Here is a 19,488-nt window from a genome sequence, read left to right as displayed (position 1 = left end):
CTGAAACTGCAGCAGTGCGTGCGAGAAAGTGGTTGAATATTGGAAAGATGTTTCAAAAACAGAGAAAAAACAGTGAAAAACGAAAAACACGCCAGGCTAGTCGCAATAATGTGAAAGCAAAAAAGGTATTGCGACAAAGCTAATATTGCATGCAGTTATTCGCCTCCACTTTTTTTTCTTAAAAAAAATGTCATTCGTTTGTGCTTCGGCACTGACTCTAAAGAGGTGCGCAGGAATAGTCTTGCTACACCGGCAGGCTGCTTCTTCGTCTAGCTCAGTCGCTTTGCACAGTCATTTTCGGTCTATCTGTGCCTGTTTTGCATTTTACTTTTTATCCTACGTGACTACTAGATTCCCTTTTTGCCGCGAGCTGTTTCGTTTATGTTTTTAGTGCGCCAACCGCGTTCCGCATCTTTCTATCGACATTTGAATTTTTTATCAAACCCTACCTCAATGAAACGTGTGTGCAGCAGAAACGAGGTGACTTTCGTAGGACCATAGAAGAAGGCACCCAAGAAGGGTGTTTTTGCTTGCGCCAGATTCGATTTACCATGTAGCTTTTTTTCTCTGCAAACAGCACTTCGTGACGCTATCTCCTTTGATACGCTGCAAAATATGTTGCAGGGCTCAGGGCTTTCCGCGCTTGTCCTTTTGGGCTTACATATTGTGTGTTAGTTTATTCGATTACCTTGTTCAGGCTCGTCTCTTGTGCTCTTGCTTCCTGGAGAGCATGTTGTCAATTCGGTGGACTCGAAGACAGCGGTAAACAGACAAAGAGCAAAAAGAAACTGCATTACGTGCATAGTGGAAAGTGCAGAACGTTTCTCTACTCATAGCTCGTCCCTGTCTCTAGCAGCATCTCTCGTTTCATTATCCGCTTGAGGTTTCTATCGAAATGCGACTGGTCGGACCAGTTTGCTTTAGCAGCAATTTGTTAGGTCCAAGTCTGTTCCGTTCGTTGAAGGCGGAAAGAATGTCGCGCAAAGCAGCTGTTTTTGAAATGGTGGAAATCTGCGCTCTCACGAGAAAACGAATTAAAGCGGCCGTTACCCAGCATGGTTGCTTCCCACTTCGAGTTGTCTTTCTTTCTTAAATTTTGCTGCTGAAAGCTGTCATCAAACATTCGTTATTTAAATGCACAGTGGCGTAAAACGACGTGACGACCACAAAAGGAAACATGCGCCAGGATATCTTCTTCTACTCGTTTAATTCGGTTAGGTCTGCCTTCAACACATCCAAGTGGTGCCTGCTACTCGTCTCGGCGAGAGGCCAAGAAAGGCAGACCCGGAGGTGGATGCTGGCTGAATCGAAAGTAAATACAGGTTCAGTGAATATAGGTACAGCGATGGTCCAAATTTCTCAGGCGTGTGGCAAAAAAGTCTTAGTATCCCATGTAATTCTAAAGAAGCATGGGCTACCCCTGTACACGTGTGCTGCTCGTAGACTTAGGCCATCATCTAACTATGGACGTGTATACAAGCAGGGCAGACACGACAAACTAAATGCCCGAAATCATCAGTGTGTCCAAGCCAACTGGTAATAAGGCGAGCGCACTGCAAAGAAGCAAGGACTTTGTTCACAGAAGTGATGGCGCCAAGGGCATTTTTGGGAATTTTTTTTCGTTTTAACACCTTGAAATCGTGAATAAATTTGTCGAAAAGCAAGGTGGCTCCGACAAATCACAAAACCGCAATGCAGGCATCAGTTAACGCTGCTGTCATGAAAACAAGTACAGCTGATATCCTATTTTTTGTTAAGCGAAAGAAGTGGACTTGGGTCGGCCAGGTGATGCGTAGGAGGGACAGCCGGTACATTATTAGAGCAACCGCATGGACACAAAGATCCGGGAAATGAGGGTGAGGGCGGCAGCGAGTCAAGTGGAGCAACTGAACTGAGAAGTTCGCAGGGATAAAGTGGAATCAGCTGGCGCGAAGACAATGAATTGGAGATATTTGCGGTTTCTCCCTACTGTGGACATAAAAGTAGCCATATAGTTATATCATAATAGCTCTAGTCCAGCATTGTCTACTCTTTTGTTTGGTTAAAAGCTTAACTAAGCATGACTAGGAGTGCGGGTACTTCGGCGTGTTTCTTGTACGTATTTATAAGAACAGCGAACACTGTACGAGTCTTCTTCTGTATGCCATTAGTAGAAATTGAAGGTTGTGAGTCATGCACCTGACATATTTTTGGAGGAACTTATAAACCCAACAATTTTGACAGTTCCTTCGTGTTGCTAATAAAATAAGACAAATTTGTTACGTAGAAAATGACAACATCGTCTAACACGCAGTGTACAAGGACACGTAATTTTTTCTCGGTATAGTTTGTCTGTTTGTTTTTTGCTGAGCCAAATATACGAGTGACAAGTCTACTGTATTCTTACGAAGTGCATCAAAGACAGAAAAATAGGTCATAAGAAAAATGCGAGAAACGTCACCAAGTGCAGTCCGGTTGGGCACAAATATGTTCACAAGGTGGCAAGGACGCAGCATGTGAAGAAGAGACGGAGATATTCGTCAGGTCAACCAGAGCAACGTTCTGTTTTTATCGCAAGCTTGATGGCGCATATCTCAATATGCGCGCATCTCACTGATTTTATTTCACTTGATATGCCCACCAAGATAGTTGGCTACAATTCGTACATAAAGTTGGTCAGCCTCAGTTAGGTATTAGTTCACGTGACTTTTGCGTTTAAGGACGGCCGAAGCACCTGAAAGTGTTACACTTTAGGAAAATTACCTTTATAAAGCGAAGCTGTACACGTCTCGTTGATATGAAAATTTCAAGGCTTCAGCACCAAACTCCTGTAGCGCGTATGTGCCACCAAATTGGGAAAATCCCACTATTCACCACAAACGCTCGCGCGCTCCTGTGCTAGCAGACGCACGCGCCCCTTGCGTTTTCACCCCGGAGGCTGAGGAAGGTCATTCGTATGGATGGACAGACGAGCTGAGGAACGCAGTGTAGCGAAGGAAAGAGGGCAACGCGCAAACGCATGTAACACCACTAGCGTTCGATGTAGAGTCGTGCACAATGGCAAGCGCCACAACAAACTTTCGACCTCTGGGTGGTTTAGGTTCTTTTAACAGTTGAAGCGAAGGGTATATCCTTTCTTTGCAGTCACATGCGCAGCATAGAGCTAACTATTTGTTTCAATGAAGAAAACACAAAACAAGCATCAAAATCGCATGATGAATGATAACGAGCCAGTGAACAGTGGGAACACCCTCCAACACGTTCCCCGTAATGATTAGGTTTCAGCTGCTTTGCACTTCACAAGAGGGCTTCGAATGACGTCAGACGGCCCTTCCTTCACGACGCGTGTGTTTCCCGCTTTCTTATACAAATGACGAACTGTCTATCACCTCATTCATTTCATTTTAAGACTTCCATGGCTACCCACGGAAATCAAAGACACGAGAAGAACCGCGTGGATGCAATGCTCGATGAAAGGAACAAATTTGTCGTGCTAAAAATGGTCGCGGAATGAATCACGGCCAACAAGAGCGACCACACATCGATTATCTTTACCATTACTGTCAAGTAATAATAAATACGTGCTCCGCCCTATTATTAAGTAATAATAAATACATGCTGATGGGGCGCAGCATGCCTGTGTTTGATACAGCTTCGCTGGACATTCACGTTCCGAAGGCGGCATGGCGACCATTTTTTGTCGGAACTCCTAGTTTAGATATTACTTAATCTTCGTGGAAAACTAGCCGAAGACCTGCCAGTGTGCTCCGGAGGATTCGCCTGAGCGTTATCTTCACTGAACGCTACGGGTACCTCATCGGTCGTGCGGACAGCCCGAACTGTGAATGCTGCCAAGTGGGCGAAACTTGGGCCCATGTATTTTGTAACTACCAAGTTTACGTGACACAACGGAAGACGCTTACTTCAATGCTGACAAGCATCGCAGTTGAAAATTAGTGATTGGATTGGATTGGATAAACTTTTATTTGGTCCTCCAAAACACAGATCAATGTGTCGCGGGCCGCTTCCACGTGGGGACCGAGAGGCCGAGCCCCTCAGCCGCCTCCCGGGCTTGGTGGACAGCCCAGAGTTGTTATGCCAACGACGGGTTGCGGATTGCCGCCTCCCATCTGGCAGAGGTGATGTCAGGTTCATGAGCGAATGTGGTACACTGCCAGAGCATATGGTCTGGGGTAGCTATTTCCCCACAATATGGACAGAGATTACTTGGGTATAGTTCAGGGTAAATAATGTTTAACATTTTCAAGGTGGGGTACGTTTGGTTTGCAATAGCCTTAATGTAAGTGCTTGGGGCCTAGTGAGATTTTTGTGAAGTAGAGGGAAAATCCTCCGGGATAGATAAAAATGCTTAGTGAGCTCGTTATATGTTGTGGGAATTTCCCAGTTATCCCCTTCACCATTAGAACGCATGCCCGGGGAGGCGCGGTTGGAGAGGTCTCGCGCCGCATCGTGTGCTGCTTCATTGAGATTGGGAGGGGAGCCCTTGAGTTGACCAAGGTTGTGAAAGTGTCATTTTGTCCGCAATGTGCGATCAGCCAATGTCAAAAACTACTACGAGGGCTGTTCTAGATGTCTCAAGAGCACAGGACTGGGCACTAAGCCTAATGACAGTCGCGGGGCTAAGTGGCTATTGTACATACGCACCACCTCCTCCTGTCGCCATCATTACCTGTCAGCACTCTTTCTTCCCCTTTTTCTTCTCTCCTGTGAAGTGTAGCAGGCTAGAGCGCATTAGCTCAGGTCGACCTCTATGCCTTCTAATAAACTGTCACTCTATCATATTCGTATATTAATACGAAGATAACCCATAGAGAGGCAATATATGCAGTAACAGTAAGCTAGGAGGCGCCATTCAGCCTGAAGGAAGATTAAAAAGTTAATGTAAGCGTTCCAGCAAGTGACACTTGGTTTGGGAAGAATCATGCTTCTGCTGCCGGAAAACGCGTTGCCGATCATTAACCAGAACAAAAAAGTAATCTTCTATTCAACATCTTCGCAATAAGGGCGTAAATATACCGAAAAGTGAACCAATTGGCTCTTGTACGTTAACATAGGTTTAAGTGTAAGCTTCATGCTTATGTTTTCCACAGTGATCTAAAGACGACTCTTCTAAGAACTATCGTTCCTAACAAAGAGTGGTCTTGATAGGCTTCCTCTTTCTTCTCGCAGTGGCGATACATACCATTTTACAAAGGGGGCTGGGACAATTACTACGAAAATGGAGGATAGTGCATAAACTAAGCAGGAGACGGTATCTGAGCGGGGTCTTCATTAAAGCGCCGCACCCCCCGAGACATCTACAGAAGAACCGGTCATGTACGAACTCTGCGGGCTGCACAGGAATGCCACTACTTGCGCCACCTCGCGTGGTTGGGCTGGGCGATCGAGTGGTATTCTTGATATAAGAAGCGCCTTCTGATCTGCGGTGAGCTGGTCAGACCGGGATGTCACCGTGTAGCCCGGTAGTACAGCGTTGCAGCGAATGCCTGTGCCAGCAACGTCTAGTGCCGTTCCCTTTGTGAGACCCAGAATTCCAGCCTTCGAGGCCACGTAGCTAGCAATGCCTTTGACTCCATTCTTGGCTGCAAGACTGGAAACGTTGACCACGGCTCCTTCTTTGACCCCAGCGGCAAGCATTAGACGGATGCCTGCGCGGCTCATCAGGAATGTACCCTGTAGAAAAAAATTGTATTAGGTTCATTTCAAAATACATTGTAATCATTTGGTCCCAATAATGCTAATGTATAGCCACAGCTTGCACCTGTACGGGCGCAGCTCTTTTTTCACGTAGAAGGCAATTCATAACCGAGCTCTGTATACGGGAAAAATAATGACGCCAATGTAATAATGCTTCCAATAAAATTTTTCCTAAACCTTGTCGCTGGCATGTTGCAGAACTTATATCACACTGAGAAATGCTAAAAGTAAGAAAATGCGTTCAGGTTGAAAATAATGGGCCCTGCGAACGCGTATGCACACACAATGAAACAAATTAAGACAAAGAAAATGTTTCTTCCTTTAAACAAGCGATTTAATCCAGGTTTATTGACATCTCTTCAATTGCTTACTACAGGCGCGTCCGCCTGTTGGTTCAGCGCTTCAAAAAGGTTTGTGTACTGCCTACTGCCTACTGCCTTACTTACTGTTTGTCTACTGCCTACTGCCTACTGCCTTATTTACTGTTTGTCTACTGTCTACTGCCTACTGCCTTATTTACTGATGTGATTATTACTAATTGCTAAAAAACATTTCCTATACATTCCGTCGCATTGTGGTCTGTTAGTTCTAATTGTTATTACGTCTAACACGAGCCCTTAAAAGTATCATTCTGTTGCATATATATATATATATATATGCTGGTAATCGGCTTCACTGCAGTGCACCACGGAGAGTGGTCTAACCTCTCGATTCTTAGGTGCAGAAAATGTCTCTGTGGAATTACAAGCAATAAAGCGCTGGGAAGCGAGTCCGTGTAAACAAACTTTGGACACGCCGGCGTGGCTTTTTTACATCTAAGGCCATCCGCTGCCGATACGTCGAGACGCGTTCGTCATTCTAATCCGATGGTTTACAGAAGCTATGCTGCTGCGTGCAGTCGTTGCCGCACTCGACGGTGAAGTGAAGTTCTTCATTTCACTAAACTTCGGCAACCATGGGCTTTTTAACATGAAAGTGTTTTATGCTGGGGTCCACCAAGACTTAAGTGACGTATTTCTGTCACAGAATTGACGTCGCAAAAAAAGCACGCAATCAGATGGTAAAAAAACACTTGAGAGAGAAAAAAATGTTCCACCAACGGGAGTAGAATCCACGGTCTCTCGGTCCGCGACAACACATGCCGAGCGCACTATCCACTGCGCCACGGTTTTGCCTTTATTGGCGTGCTTTATTTTCCAACGGTAATAAGGAAATACACACTTTCTCCATATGTTTATCGTACAATAGAGAATGCGTGAGAGGTACCCAAACGGGTACATTCTTTTGCATTTTTTTTGCTCTTCTAGAAACGGAGTCAGGGACTATCGAAAGTATTCTATAGCTCGAAGAGCATCGATATCAGCATGATATACAACCATGCGCGAGCGCCAAACACTATGCAGAGCCAATATCATGATGATATCATGCGGAAATCTATCCTCGTTTTCAATGGCCAGCTATCTTATTCACTGTGCGTTCAGCGGGAAATCTCTGTTTACTGTCCTCTGCAGGACATCCCGGAAGAACACCCCGTCTCACAATCACGAAAGACATGCTCGATTGTTTCCGGCAGGCGACGTAAACGGCAGTGATCGCCCCACGGAACGAATAATCCTTTTTCTGAAAACCGCGTCTTTACTTACAAGGCACCAGCATAAGGCTAAGGCTGAAGGAGAATGGTTTGACCCCCGGACGCACAGGCATGCTTTGAACGCGCTTTAACACCTTGCTCCATGTTCCACCGCAGCACTGAGAGCGGTACAGTGGAACTGGAAGAAAACGTCACAAGTCTTTTTATAACTTTTCACGTGAAACTGTGCTTACACATTAAAACGGAAACCCTGTCTTCAGGAAGCGCACGATAAAGTCAAGCGCTGCGTCATGGTTATTTTACAGATCGGTTGTTTGATTTGATGTGGGTGATACTGAAAAAGACACCACCCAGCCACGAAAAACAAAGTGGTGGCCACGACCTGCCACTGATTCCTGCGATCGCTGTTAGCGGACGATGGCAGCAAATTTATAGTCATGCTTTCATGCCATCTGTCACCTTCCGATGAACCAAATGTTTCTGCTTCTATCCCTTACAATAGCTGGTACTATACTTTGCTGCCGTAGGCTTAGCCGCTAATTAGAAACAGCCAGTCTTCAGAATAACGACATAACAGCGTCTATACATGTTCCCAACGTGAGAGAAGGCTATGCAACGGCAGAGTTTAATGTTTCATCCTTGTTTGCGCTTAGGAGAGGGTATGCCGGGGTAAATAACTGTCGAAGGGGACCGCTGAAGCGTTATAACGTCGGTATTCGTCCAAGTTATACAGCAGGAGCATGAATCTAAACTCCTCTCACGGGCAATCCAGGCATACAGCATTGGCAATGAAAACACGGTAACGCTGTGCTAAAATACAATATTTTTGTGCTTGGGTTGCAGTTAACTAAGCATAAGACGTACTCGCAATTCTTCAGGACAATTTGCGGAAAGCTGTTACGTAGAAAACCGCAATAAACGCTGGTAGAGCCAGGGAGTGGATGGTGGAGTTCAAACCCCCTCCACAGAAATTTGTCAGTTTTGGATGTGCATATACAGGCACCCCTACAAACGTACACACGAACAAATATAAAGTACAACTTAGAACCCCTCCCCACTCCGGGAAAATAATTCTCGCTTCGCTACTGGCAATAACTTTTTTTTTCTCTGGGGTTTAACGTCCCAAAACCACGATATGAATATGAGAAACACCTTAGTGGTGAGATGCGGAAATTTCTACCACCTGGGGTTCTTTAACGTGCACCTAAATCTCACTACACGGGCCTCAAACATGTTCGCCTCCATCGAAAATGCAGCCGCCGCGGATTCGATCCCGCGACCTTCGGGTCAGCAGTCGAGCGCCGTAACCAATTGACAATCGTGGCGGGCTACTGGCAATTACTCTAATTCATAAGTCCACATAACGGCTGTAATACTAGAAGGGCCTAATTAAAAAAAATTGGCAGATCCCACGCATTGTGGAAATCGGTTTCATGCGAAGCAGTCAGCGAGTAGATTTGTGTTGCATTTTTTGCTTTAAGTCAAGCGTTACGTGGTGAATGGACGTGTTTTTGTAAGTGTAGTAGTTGTTTGCGCATTGTGGGCTTACCAGGCACGTCGAAACACCGGCGTTTAAAGGGAACATATGGTCTGACGTAATCTCAACACTGACGTTAGAGCATATGCGTCAGTATTAGCGAAACGAAGTTACCTTAACGGTGCGATTATGTGAATATCATATGTAACTTTCATTAGCGTATTCATCCGGGGTCGAGGGACGCTTGAATATTGCTTGCTGAGTCATAGGAATACCAATTTAATGTTAATTAGACTGCTATAAATGCGGAGCCAGCCCTGGACATGACGCCTGAATCGTAGGAGTACATTTGTTGCGCTTACTGCTTGGTTATAAAATATATAGCCAGCACCACAACCACAATTGAGGTTGCATCAAGATTACGCATGCATAGGGTTGTTATCGAAAGCACGTTTTAGTCCTGTCGCGGCTCTGTGGTAGTATACCTGACTGCTACGCAGAATGCTTGGATTCAATTCCTGCTTAGATCCGAATTTTTATTCTTTCCATTCGACCGGCCAATGATGCTGATGTCAATTTTTCTTAACGCTCTCGCTCTAAATTACCAATGTCTGTTTTCACCGTTCCTGGGTAGATATAAACCGTCAATCACCTGTGTCGCGTACCCGTACACCGCAGCCCGTGGTAAACGGGTCTGTGCCACACGTGTTGGGAAGAAAGGGTTTGACGACGTACGCGACATGTTTTCACGTTATTCAAGTCATGACCCGATAGTCCTATTCGTCAAATCCTCTTACCTTCCCATGCCAATTTTCATCTACACCAAGTTATGCAGGCGATAATGCGAGCACCCAGACGTAGGCGGCTAGATAGATGGATGGATACGTATATAGATACGCTCAAAGTCGCGGCGGCTGCATTTTCGTTGGAGGCGAAAATGTTTGAGGCCCGTGTACTTAGATTTAGGTGCACGTTAAAGAACCCCAGTTGGTCGAAATTTTCGGAACCCTCCACTACGGCGTCTCTCATAATCATATCGTGGTTTTGGGGCGTTAAACCCTAGATATTATTATTAGAAACGCTCGAAGTGCCAAAGGTTCGCTAAGAAATGCTTCGCATTTAATAAACAGCATGCAATGTAACTAGGAGAAAGAAAGAGCGGCACACACACAGCAAGCACTGACTCGCAACTCGAGGTGTGTGTGTGTCTCCTCAACCTAGTTTTTATCGTGGGATGTTTTCTTGAAGTTGGACTGTGAGCGACTCTCCCAAGTTTCCGCGCTGTATTAGAATGGCTTCCAGAACACGCGCTGAGTAGTCAAAGCAGGCAGCACAGTCCAGACACAGCATAATAGCGATTACTAAGTACTTCCTATGCACAAGAGTCATTCTCTATTCAAGCTCTATTTATCAGCTGCAGAGAACCCACTTATCAGCTGCAGATAACTGATATTGATCACATCGGTGTAACTCATGTACGAAGCTGTGTTACGCGCTGAAACGGGAGTTCAGGTTCAGACTGCTCGTAGCAAATATTCTCATGCGCTGGATCCCACCTTCAGGTTTGTCTTGATTATGCGGTCAAAGTCCTCTTCGCTGGCGTCGGTGATCGATGTGAAGAGAGCACCCACGCCGGCATTGTTGATAATTATGCTCACTGGTGTGCCGCCACTGAACTCTTGAATGGCCTCGAAGAGCCTCTCGACGGACGCTGACTCACCAACGTCCACATCCACGGCCCGGTGGTCCTGGTCGCCTGCGATCAATTTCGCCACAATGACATACAGTGAAACATAATGTGGGCATTTTCATTGAGCCCTCAAGGCTCGTGAGAGGAACAGCAAGGGAATATATATATATATAGCCACCATAATAAAACGAAAATTGATAACAGCACGGTTTTCAGTATAGCAGTCACGATCAAGCCGAACGTCTGTGTCCTCTTCCACCAACCGTCAATCATCCGCCACACACAAATATGAGTGAAACTGCAGCACACAACAGTCATATACCCATTGTATGCACGTGTCGTTACTCTCCCTCTCAAAAAGCATCGGTTCGATGCTTTCGAAGTTGTAAAGGCAAGAGGAATTCTTCAGCGTGAGAGATAGGGCTTCCTCTTAGCAACGTGGACGATGTCCGGTTGTGCTGCAGGACTAGAGCATCGTGTGGTGCTTTCACGAATAACACGGTAGTTGACGTCGTTCAGCCGTTCGAGAATTCTAAGGCCCGAAGTGAAGACGCAGCAGTTTCTCCGACTCGCCTGCTGGCGGACAAGACTCCATATCCATACGTATTCTCCGGGTTGGTACGTCACTTCTCTATGACGAAGGTTGTATCGGAGAGCGTGGTAGTTCTACTGATAGCGAGCGCGGAAGCGAGCTAGCTGACGAGCTTCTTCGGCGTGCTGAGCATATTCAGCAGCATTTTCAGTGGTGGTCACAAATGCATCAGACAGAAGCGTGATGTCTAACATCGTGGTAACCTCGTGGCTCTGAAGCAAGCGGAAATAAACGAATCCTGTGGTTTCCTGGAGGGCGGTGTTATAGGCGAAAGTTGCGAAGGGTAGAATGCTGTCCCAATTCTTGTGATACACGTGTACATACATGGACAACATGTCAGCAATGGTCTTGTTGTGTCCTTCTGTGAGGCCGTTAGATTGCGGATGGTATACAGTCGTCCGGCGGTGAACGGTGCCTCTAAGTGTCACGACTTCTCCCAGCAGACGGGCAGTTAAGGCCGTGCCTCTGTCGATAATAACCACGGCTGGCGCGCCATGACGAAGGACGACAGCGTGAATGAAGAAGTCGGCAACATCACTTTCGGTGGCTCTTCAAGTGGCCGCGTTTTGCAGTAACGGGTTAAATAATCCGTCGCAACTACTATCCCGCTGATCCCAGCCGAAGATTTAGGAAATGGACCTAGGAAGTCCATGCCAACTTGCTGAAAAGGCGTTCGTGGTGGTTCAACAGGTTGTAAGAAGACAGCAGGTTTCATGGGTGGAGTCTTGCACCCTACTAGACTCGGTAGGTTTTAACGTAGTGCTTTACAGTTCGAGAGAGCTTAGGCCAGTAGTATTTGTGGCAGATACGCGCGAGAGCCCGCGTGAACTCCGGGTGTCCAGAAGACGCTTCGTCATGACACGCAGTCAGGATCCCTTCTCGCATTGTAGATGGTACTACTGAATATCGGTTTGAGCACTAGGGTGCTCAAACCGGAAACGTCGAAATTGTGTGTCTGAAGGTCCGTGGTGGACGTGCGACCTGTCTCTCAAGGAAGTGGACGAAGCTCAAAACCATCACGCTGTTTCTGAGCCAAGTCAGACGCTGTGATGGCGTAGGGGAAACTTTCATCGTCCGTTAGGCCAGGTGGAGACTTTTAGATTGGGGCGCGTGATAGACAGTCCCTATTGGTGTGCTTGCATCAGGATTTACAGACAACCTTACCGTCGAACTCTTGGAGGCGAAGACTCCATCGGGCGAGGCGGGCTGAGCGGTCCTTGAGGCCTGCAAGCCAACACAAAGAATGGTGGTTGGTGACTACTTTGAAGGTCGTCCGTACAGGTAGGGTCGGAACTCGCCCGCACGACAGCTAGGCACTCCTTCTCTGTGGTTGAGTAGTTTGATTCAACCGATGATAAGGTATGACCATCGTAGGCGATAACCCGCTCGATGCCTTCTTGCCACTGCACAAGGACGGCACCTAGGTCGACGTTGCTTGCGTCCGTGTGCACTTCAATGTTGGCATCTTCGTCAGTGACCCAAAATTGGTGAAGCTTGAAGGTGTCGCTGCAGCTCACAAAATGCATGGTGTTGCTCTCGTTACCAAACAAAAGCAAATGTGTCTCTTGTGAGATAGTGCAAGGGTTCAGCTATTTTATAATAGTTTGGTACGAAGCGACGGTTGTACGCACAAAGTCCCAAAAAGCGGCGAACCTCGCGTTTGTTCGTAAGGGTTGGGAAGGCAGAAGCGGCTTGCGCTTTTAACACGAAAGTGTTTTATGCTGGGCTCCATCAAGACTTCGGTGACGTATTTCCGTCACGGAAATGACGTCAAAAAATTTACATGATCAGATGGCAAAGAAAAGAAGTTCCGTCAATGGGCATTGAACCCACGACCGCTCGGTCCGCAACAGCAGGTGCCGGGCACGCTATCCACTGCGCCACGCTCACAGACTCTTCATGCTTGACAAACGCGCCTTTTATATCTACCACTCTCTTGATCGGCGGGGTGGTGTTGCCCTCTGGGAGCAGTAAGGTAAAATAATTCGTCATTACTGTGGCCTCCGCGATTAGCAGTTCAATTTTGTCAATGCCTTAACACACCGCGAGGTAGCTACCATAGCCCAAGTGCCGTAAAAGCGCCGGCCTCGCTCATAGCATCACGTCAATCCAAACGAAAAGTAGCTCTGCGGCGCTCGCCTGCCTGACCTAGCTGTACCACAGCGTTCCCCGCTCACGCGCTCGGCCCAAGAAAAATCGCGGCCGGGCTACCGGGGCGGCATGACGCGCTTTGCGTTTCCCTCTAGTCAGGCCTTGGCGTTCAATGCCATTTTAACATGCCGCGGGATGGCAACGAAGTTCTGCGTCCAACATGCGACGCCCTTCTGGCTATCACACCTCGTTCTCTGATTACGCTTTCGCCGTTACCTACTACAGCTACCACAAGGGTGTGTTTAATCATTTAACATGGACGTTAGTCGTCGGGATGGAGATGTACCACCAATCATCAAAGTGAGTGCGTACACGTTAAACGGTGTCATTAGCTGCCAGACATAAATATACATTGTGCAAACTCCTAGATCAATGTACAGTAAACATTCAGTTACTTCAGTAAGGGCATACTTAACTTTCGTGTTAATCCGATTCCTATGACGGAGGGATCAACCATGTTTTTTTCGATTTCCGGCTGAACTACATCGCGGCTTACGACATGGCCGAGAAATTTCAGCTCGTCGTATCCTAAGTGGCATTTTTGGGCTTCGATGGCAGGCTAGCCGTTCAAAGAGTATTCAGTACTGCACGAAGACGCTGAAGATGCTTCTCGAAGTCTTCAAAAAAATTACAACGCCCTCTAAATAAACAAGACAAGATTGCCAATAAAAACCGGACAATACTGTTTTCATTCTTCGAAAAGTCGCAGGAGCAGAGCATAGCCCGAAAGGAAGCACCTTAAATTTAAATAGTCCATCACGGGTAATAAACGCGGTTTTTTTTTTCCGGTCACGGTCCTCTACATCGATTTGCTAATAACCAATGCGCGGATCCATGGATGAAAAGTTTCTCGAGTGTCGCAGTCGGTCCAGCGAGTCGTCGATGCGAGGAAGCGGATCGACGTCTTTCTTTCTGACATTGTTCAACGTGCGGTAATCAAAGCAGAAACGCAGTGTGCCGTCTTTCTTTTAAAGACGATAGTCTTGCTTGGGGAACCTAAACGCAGAAATTTTAGGTCTGTCTTTCTGTCTGTCTGTCTGTCCTTCTGTTTCTCGGCACGTCACTCGATTCAGCCACCCGCCCAAAGTTGAACCACTTGCCCAAGGGCCAGCCATCTTGAACGGCTGAATAGTTTCATACTTTTGTACATTGTTGATCAAAAAGCAAACATTACGCATATCTGAGGCTCAACATCACTCATGTTCCTTTAATTCCTTTAATCATGTCCCTTTAATAGAAAATATATAGCTGCCTAATTCTAGAGACCCTAGTTTCTTAAGCTGCGCTGAAAATGCGACTGCGCTGAAACTTGCCTTCCTCCGTGCCCTCTGCACGAGCTCAATGTTGTGTTTAGGTTTCGGTTCAGTATTGCACTGTACGAAGGCCATGGGGCGCCGCTCTGGCATTCCTGTTTTACCCAGACGACGTGTAAATAAAAGAATGTGTGGAGAGTACTCGATGAGTGCGGACGTTTCTTCTGCTTCGGCGCTTCGCGCAAAACCGCGGGTTCGGGCTGGCTGGCGTCCCCGCCAGTCACGTTGGTCACCGCCGGTCTTCGCCTGCTGCTGCGCCGGGACTACCAGCCCGCAACACAGCACTCATATTTCCCGACGTATTGCCAGATGGCGTCCATATCTGACGCAGCGCCTCTTCTATCGTCTCAGGCGACATTTGCAGCGAAGCACGCAGATACGCGGCCAAGTTTTCACTAGTAAAACTGGTGATGCCCATGGGCTTGTAAATGAATGGATTATGTGGTCTAGAAGCATTTGGTGAACCTGTTCGCGAATGGCGTATCGTTCTCTTCGGAAGACACAGTAGGCGCGCTGTTGGATGGTTGTTTCGGTGAGTTCGGTTACGATTCTCTACTCGGTGACGGCTGTCTGCTTGATTTTTGACGTCGTGGTGAAGCAGTCGCTGAAGGAAAGCAAAAGAGAGCGATGACTATCTTGCTGCGGAGCTGATAGTTCGGGGTCCAGATCTACCTGGACTGTAGCATGATTGTCGTCGTGAGGACCGGGGGATAGTTCCGCGAGTAATGGCCTGGTTCTGCAGTGACTGATTTCCTCGAAGTAGGCAACAACACTATGCCGTATGAAGGGCTCGTATTCTTGACTGAAATTCGACAGTAGATTCTTAGCAGGCTCTTTCGTCCGTTCCATGAAGTCACGGGGCGGCACTGTCACGAAATCGTCGGATACACGCAGCACCACCGTACGTTATTCGCATTCGTATGAGCTCGGGTCGCGCGAAAATGTGACAGTAGCTTTCGAAGGTTTATGACATCCTTATATTCTCTCAGATTGTCCATTCCCAATATGACCTGCCTGCAACACGACAAAACTTCCGATGAAGGTACAGTCACCAGTACGCACTATGTCAGTGCACCTAGCAACCGGTGTCACTGGATGACTACCCGCCGTACGGAGCTGGGAACCGTTCCATGGTGTCGTCACCTTTCGAACAGCAGCCACCAGTTCACCACTCGGTAATGGCCGACAGTTACAGTAATATCGGCGGAACGTCCTGCGTCGTTATCGGAAAATGGCGTAGCCGATAAATCGTCACCGTCAGCGTTACCGTGTCGCGTCGGAGGATGTTTCCCAGTTCGTTCAACAGCGGCCCTACCCAAAAAGTTCGCTGTTCTCAGTTTGCTCATGTGGTCGAGGACTTGGGGAACTGTTGCGAACATCAGAGAACGCGGTGTAATGACTGGGAGAGGGGAAGCGTCGCGGAGACGGTGAATATAATTGGTGTTTTCGCGCAGGAGGAAACGACTGCTGAGCTGCCAGGTACTACTCAAACTCTCGTGGGCGCTTACCACTACTTGGTATACGTGCATTCAGGTGGAATCCCTGAAGGCCCATTCTGCAATAAGGTTACAGGTGGTAGAGGTTGTCCGCTTCGCCGTAGTGGTAACAAAGTGGCCTGTTATTCGAGATGCACCACACTTTTGACTTCCTGGTGACTTCGCGTTGGGCTTCGTACTCGTAGGTATTTGCAGTAGCAGGAGGACATTGCCGTGGCATCGCCGGATGAGTCGAGGGCGAACTACGTTCCGTAGATCAGTGGCGAGTCGGCAGCGCTTCTGCATAAGTCAGAGCTGGGACTTCTGCGCGCATTGTTACTAATGGTTGGGTCAAGTTCCTGATCTCGCCAGAAATGATGTCTCCATGAACATTCATAGTCGGCTTAGGAATAGGGTGGCGAACTTCGTAAGGCTCCTGGTGGAGAGCGCTCCACGCAAGCTCTCGGATTGCTGCTACATCGTGTCCGCAGGTGGGGGATGCCACGGCTGCGAGAGTACTTTGGCGCTCGTACTGTAGGGAGCGTTGCTGAAGTGCCCGTTCCTTTGTCGTCGCTTCGATAATAAACTTAGCGACGGTAGATGGGGGCTTCTGCATGAGTCCAGCACAAAGTTGCTCCTTCACACCGCGCATTACAAGACGAACTCAGTCTAAGTGGTCTAGCCAGTCGTCCACGTCCTCGAACACATCGCTATGAAATGGCTTCGGGATACGTGCTGCATAGACCACACTCGGGATGGCACTGAGTCGGTCTATGTTTCCTCCAGCGCCTTTACCAGTTTGCCACAGTAATAAAAAGAAAGTAGATGAAGCAAGACTTTCAGCAGAGCAGTCACGATCGAGCCAAACGTCTTCGTCCTATTCCACCAACCGCCAATCCTCCGCCTACCACAAATAATAGCAAAACTGTAACACACAACAACCAGAGACCCACTGCTATGCATGCATCAATATATAAGCGAAAGTCTCCTGATAAAGGTATACGTTGCATGACCTACATCCAAAGAACGATTTTAAGCGACCACGTGATGGGAAAAGGTTACCTCACAACACGCTTAGCCGCTGTGACTTCTTGAGATTTATAAAGGAAGGTGCGTTCAAATGAGACATCAAGACTTTCGCTAAAGCAAGTGGCATGCCAATTTCACGAGGTCACGGCGTAGTGTCGCAGCGAATCTGGCCGCATATGCGTGCGTGTGTATGTCTGTGTCTGTGTTCGTACAATTTATTACTACAACTTATGGTGCCTACGCTTTCCTTGTCTTCATTATCTCGCGTATAATGGTGCAGTATATCACCTTCTGATAATTTTTAGAGAACATATCTGATGCGAAGAGTCACAAACCTGGCAGGCAGATCGAGACCTTTTGGGCGGCTTCGAAGTTGATGTCCGCCACCACGACACGGGCTCCTCTTTCGGCCAGCACATGACATATGGCTTCGCCGATTCCGCTGCCTCCGCCGGTGACAACTGCGAGGCGTCCAGAGAACTCCTTCTCAGCGGACATGTTCCCGCGATCGTTTCTGTAACAGCCTCAACACTGCAACTGCAGCGGCTGCGATGCTAGGAGGCCTCGTCTTGTTAACTGCCGCCCCCCAGCATTTCGGCGAGGACGTGCCATGTCACTGCCATGTGCAGACATCTGCGTGATGAGCAAGGTTGAATTGCTCCGCCAGCCCCCTCCCGCTGTGCCCGCAGCCGCTTTCGCGTCATCTGTTTACCAGCGAATCCGTTAAGCCCTGCATGAAAACGTTCTTGCTCCGCAAAAAAAACTATCATCATCATGAATAGGTATATGCAACAGAATTTCGACAAATCCCACTACTCCGGCGTGGCATCCAATAAATTTGATGCGTGAGAGAATGAGTTCAGAGAGAGAGTGTGATGTTTAGGACGGTTCGAGCACTTCCCCTATTGTGCAGCGGCGCAAGAAACAGACAGGGAGACGTGTTTAAACATTTATGTACAAAATGAAAGGATATCAAAAGTCGGTGATGTGGGTGCCGTCGGGACGACGACCACAGCACATGAGGAAGCAGAGTCCCGTGACCTCACGACTCTCGAGCAGCGGTGGCGTCGTCTAGAAGATGCCGGGACCAGCGTGACCTCGGACCTTGTTTCCGACGTCCTGATCACCACCCGGGAGTAGCGGTTCCACGGGCGGGTTCTGGCCAGGACAGCACCGTCTGCGCCGTGCTGGAATGCTGCTCGCCACAGCTGCGGTGCGGCAGCTCATTCACCGGCGTTTCACGCCTTGGCCAGGCACCGCCAGGTACAGCTCGGGTGCACAGCTCGTGGGCTCGCGGCCCACGTCCGAGTCTGGCGCGTCGCTCGGTACGGCTCGGCGACCCTCGATGCTGTCAGCAACTCCACCCCTGGCAGCTGGAGCCTTGGCAACCCTGGACCTCGCCCGGCTCCGTGGTCCTCCGTGGCCACGCATGCCACCGCCGTACACAGCCCCGAGCAAAAGCTGCTTCGTATCTAATAAGAGTAAAATTAAGCGATGCAGAAGTAAAGGTCAGCAAGCGAGACACATATACAGATAGTAAGAATAACAGAAAGAAGAATGAAGCAAGCATCGCGTCGTCTAGCGACTAGATACCGCACTACCTGGCCAAGCCGCGCATCCGCAGCACCTATGCCACACCCACCGACGTAGACATCACGCGCAACCTCCGCTCTACAATGCATAGTCTGGATGCGCCCGATCGTGCTGAGATAGTCATGGGGCGTTCTAAAAAATGCGCACTCCCGAGGAGGAAGACGCACATCTCGAAGCTAGAAGTGTCTGTCGACGGGGGTGTATGAGCGACGACGGGCCCGTGCATCGCTGTGGCTAGCTTTACGCGACTTAGAGCGAGTTCCCGCATTTTTTAAATGCGATGCATTTCTTAGCGAGCTACTGCCACTGTGAGCGTATCTATCTATCTATCTATCTATCTATCTATCTATCTATCTATCTATCTATCTATCTATCTATCTATCTATCTATCTATCTATCTATCTATCTATCTATCTATCTATCTATCTATCTGTCTATCTATCTATCTATCTATCTATCTATCTATCTATCTATCTATCTATCTATCTATCTATCTATCTATCTGGCCACCTACAAAGTTGTGCTCTCCTGGTCGTTTTGTTAATGGCATGTATACAAAAATTTGTATTTCATAACATAACATGACGAACATAAGTGACAGGTTATAGCATGAAAACCATAATACGCATGTCATGAACGGCATGATTTACATGCCATGATGTTGGTGCTCTTGAGGCCATTTTGTAAACTGGATATACACGAAATTGGTATGGCATGATATGAGCGCGTGAGGAACATAAAAAAAAAAGGTCATGAACTGTATATACCAGTATTTACGGTTCATTACTACGGTATATACCAGATTGTACGTGCATGCATCCATGACAAACAGGCGATTTATAGTGAACTAGATGTCATTCATGAATGACTTCATTTCGCT

At 47.7% G+C, this 19,488-nt stretch overlaps 1 protein-coding gene across 1 annotated transcript; it reads right to left on the bottom strand.

The window, feature by feature from the left end:
- Positions 1-5,271: 5,271 nt before the first annotated feature.
- On the bottom strand, positions 5,272-17,539 carry LOC119385040 (estradiol 17-beta-dehydrogenase 8). The gene is made up of 3 exons (XM_037652606.2): positions 17,351-17,539; positions 10,322-10,521; positions 5,272-5,673 (listed from the first exon to the last, which is right to left on the bottom strand). Exons 1-3 carry the CDS (start codon positions 17,511-17,513, stop codon positions 5,272-5,274), a joined length of 765 nt encoding a protein of 254 aa, XP_037508534.1. The 5' UTR covers positions 17,514-17,539.
- Between the last annotated feature and the right edge of the window lie 1,949 nt (positions 17,540-19,488).

This window comes from Rhipicephalus sanguineus, chromosome 3, assembly GCF_013339695.2.
Source record: "Rhipicephalus sanguineus isolate Rsan-2018 chromosome 3, BIME_Rsan_1.4, whole genome shotgun sequence".
Classification (NCBI taxonomy): Eukaryota; Metazoa; Arthropoda; class Arachnida; order Ixodida; family Ixodidae; genus Rhipicephalus; species Rhipicephalus sanguineus.
This window is presented reverse-complemented; position numbering and strand designations above follow the sequence as displayed.

What these genes read in the sequence shown, in the direction of transcription:
- LOC119385040 (XM_037652606.2), bottom strand. Translation starts at nt 17,513, where the DNA reads ATGTCCGCTGAGAAGGAGTTCTCTGGACGCCTCGCAGTTGTCACCGGC. An exon ending in GGTCTCGATCTGCCTGCCAG is followed by an intron (nt 10,522 to 17,350) that starts GTTTGTGACTCT and finishes AATTGATCGCAG; the next exon opens with GCGACCAGGACCACCGGGCC. An exon ending in TAATCAAGACAAACCTGAAG is followed by an intron (nt 5,674 to 10,321) that starts GTGGGATCCAGC and finishes TTTTTTCTACAG; the next exon opens with GGTACATTCCTGATGAGCCG.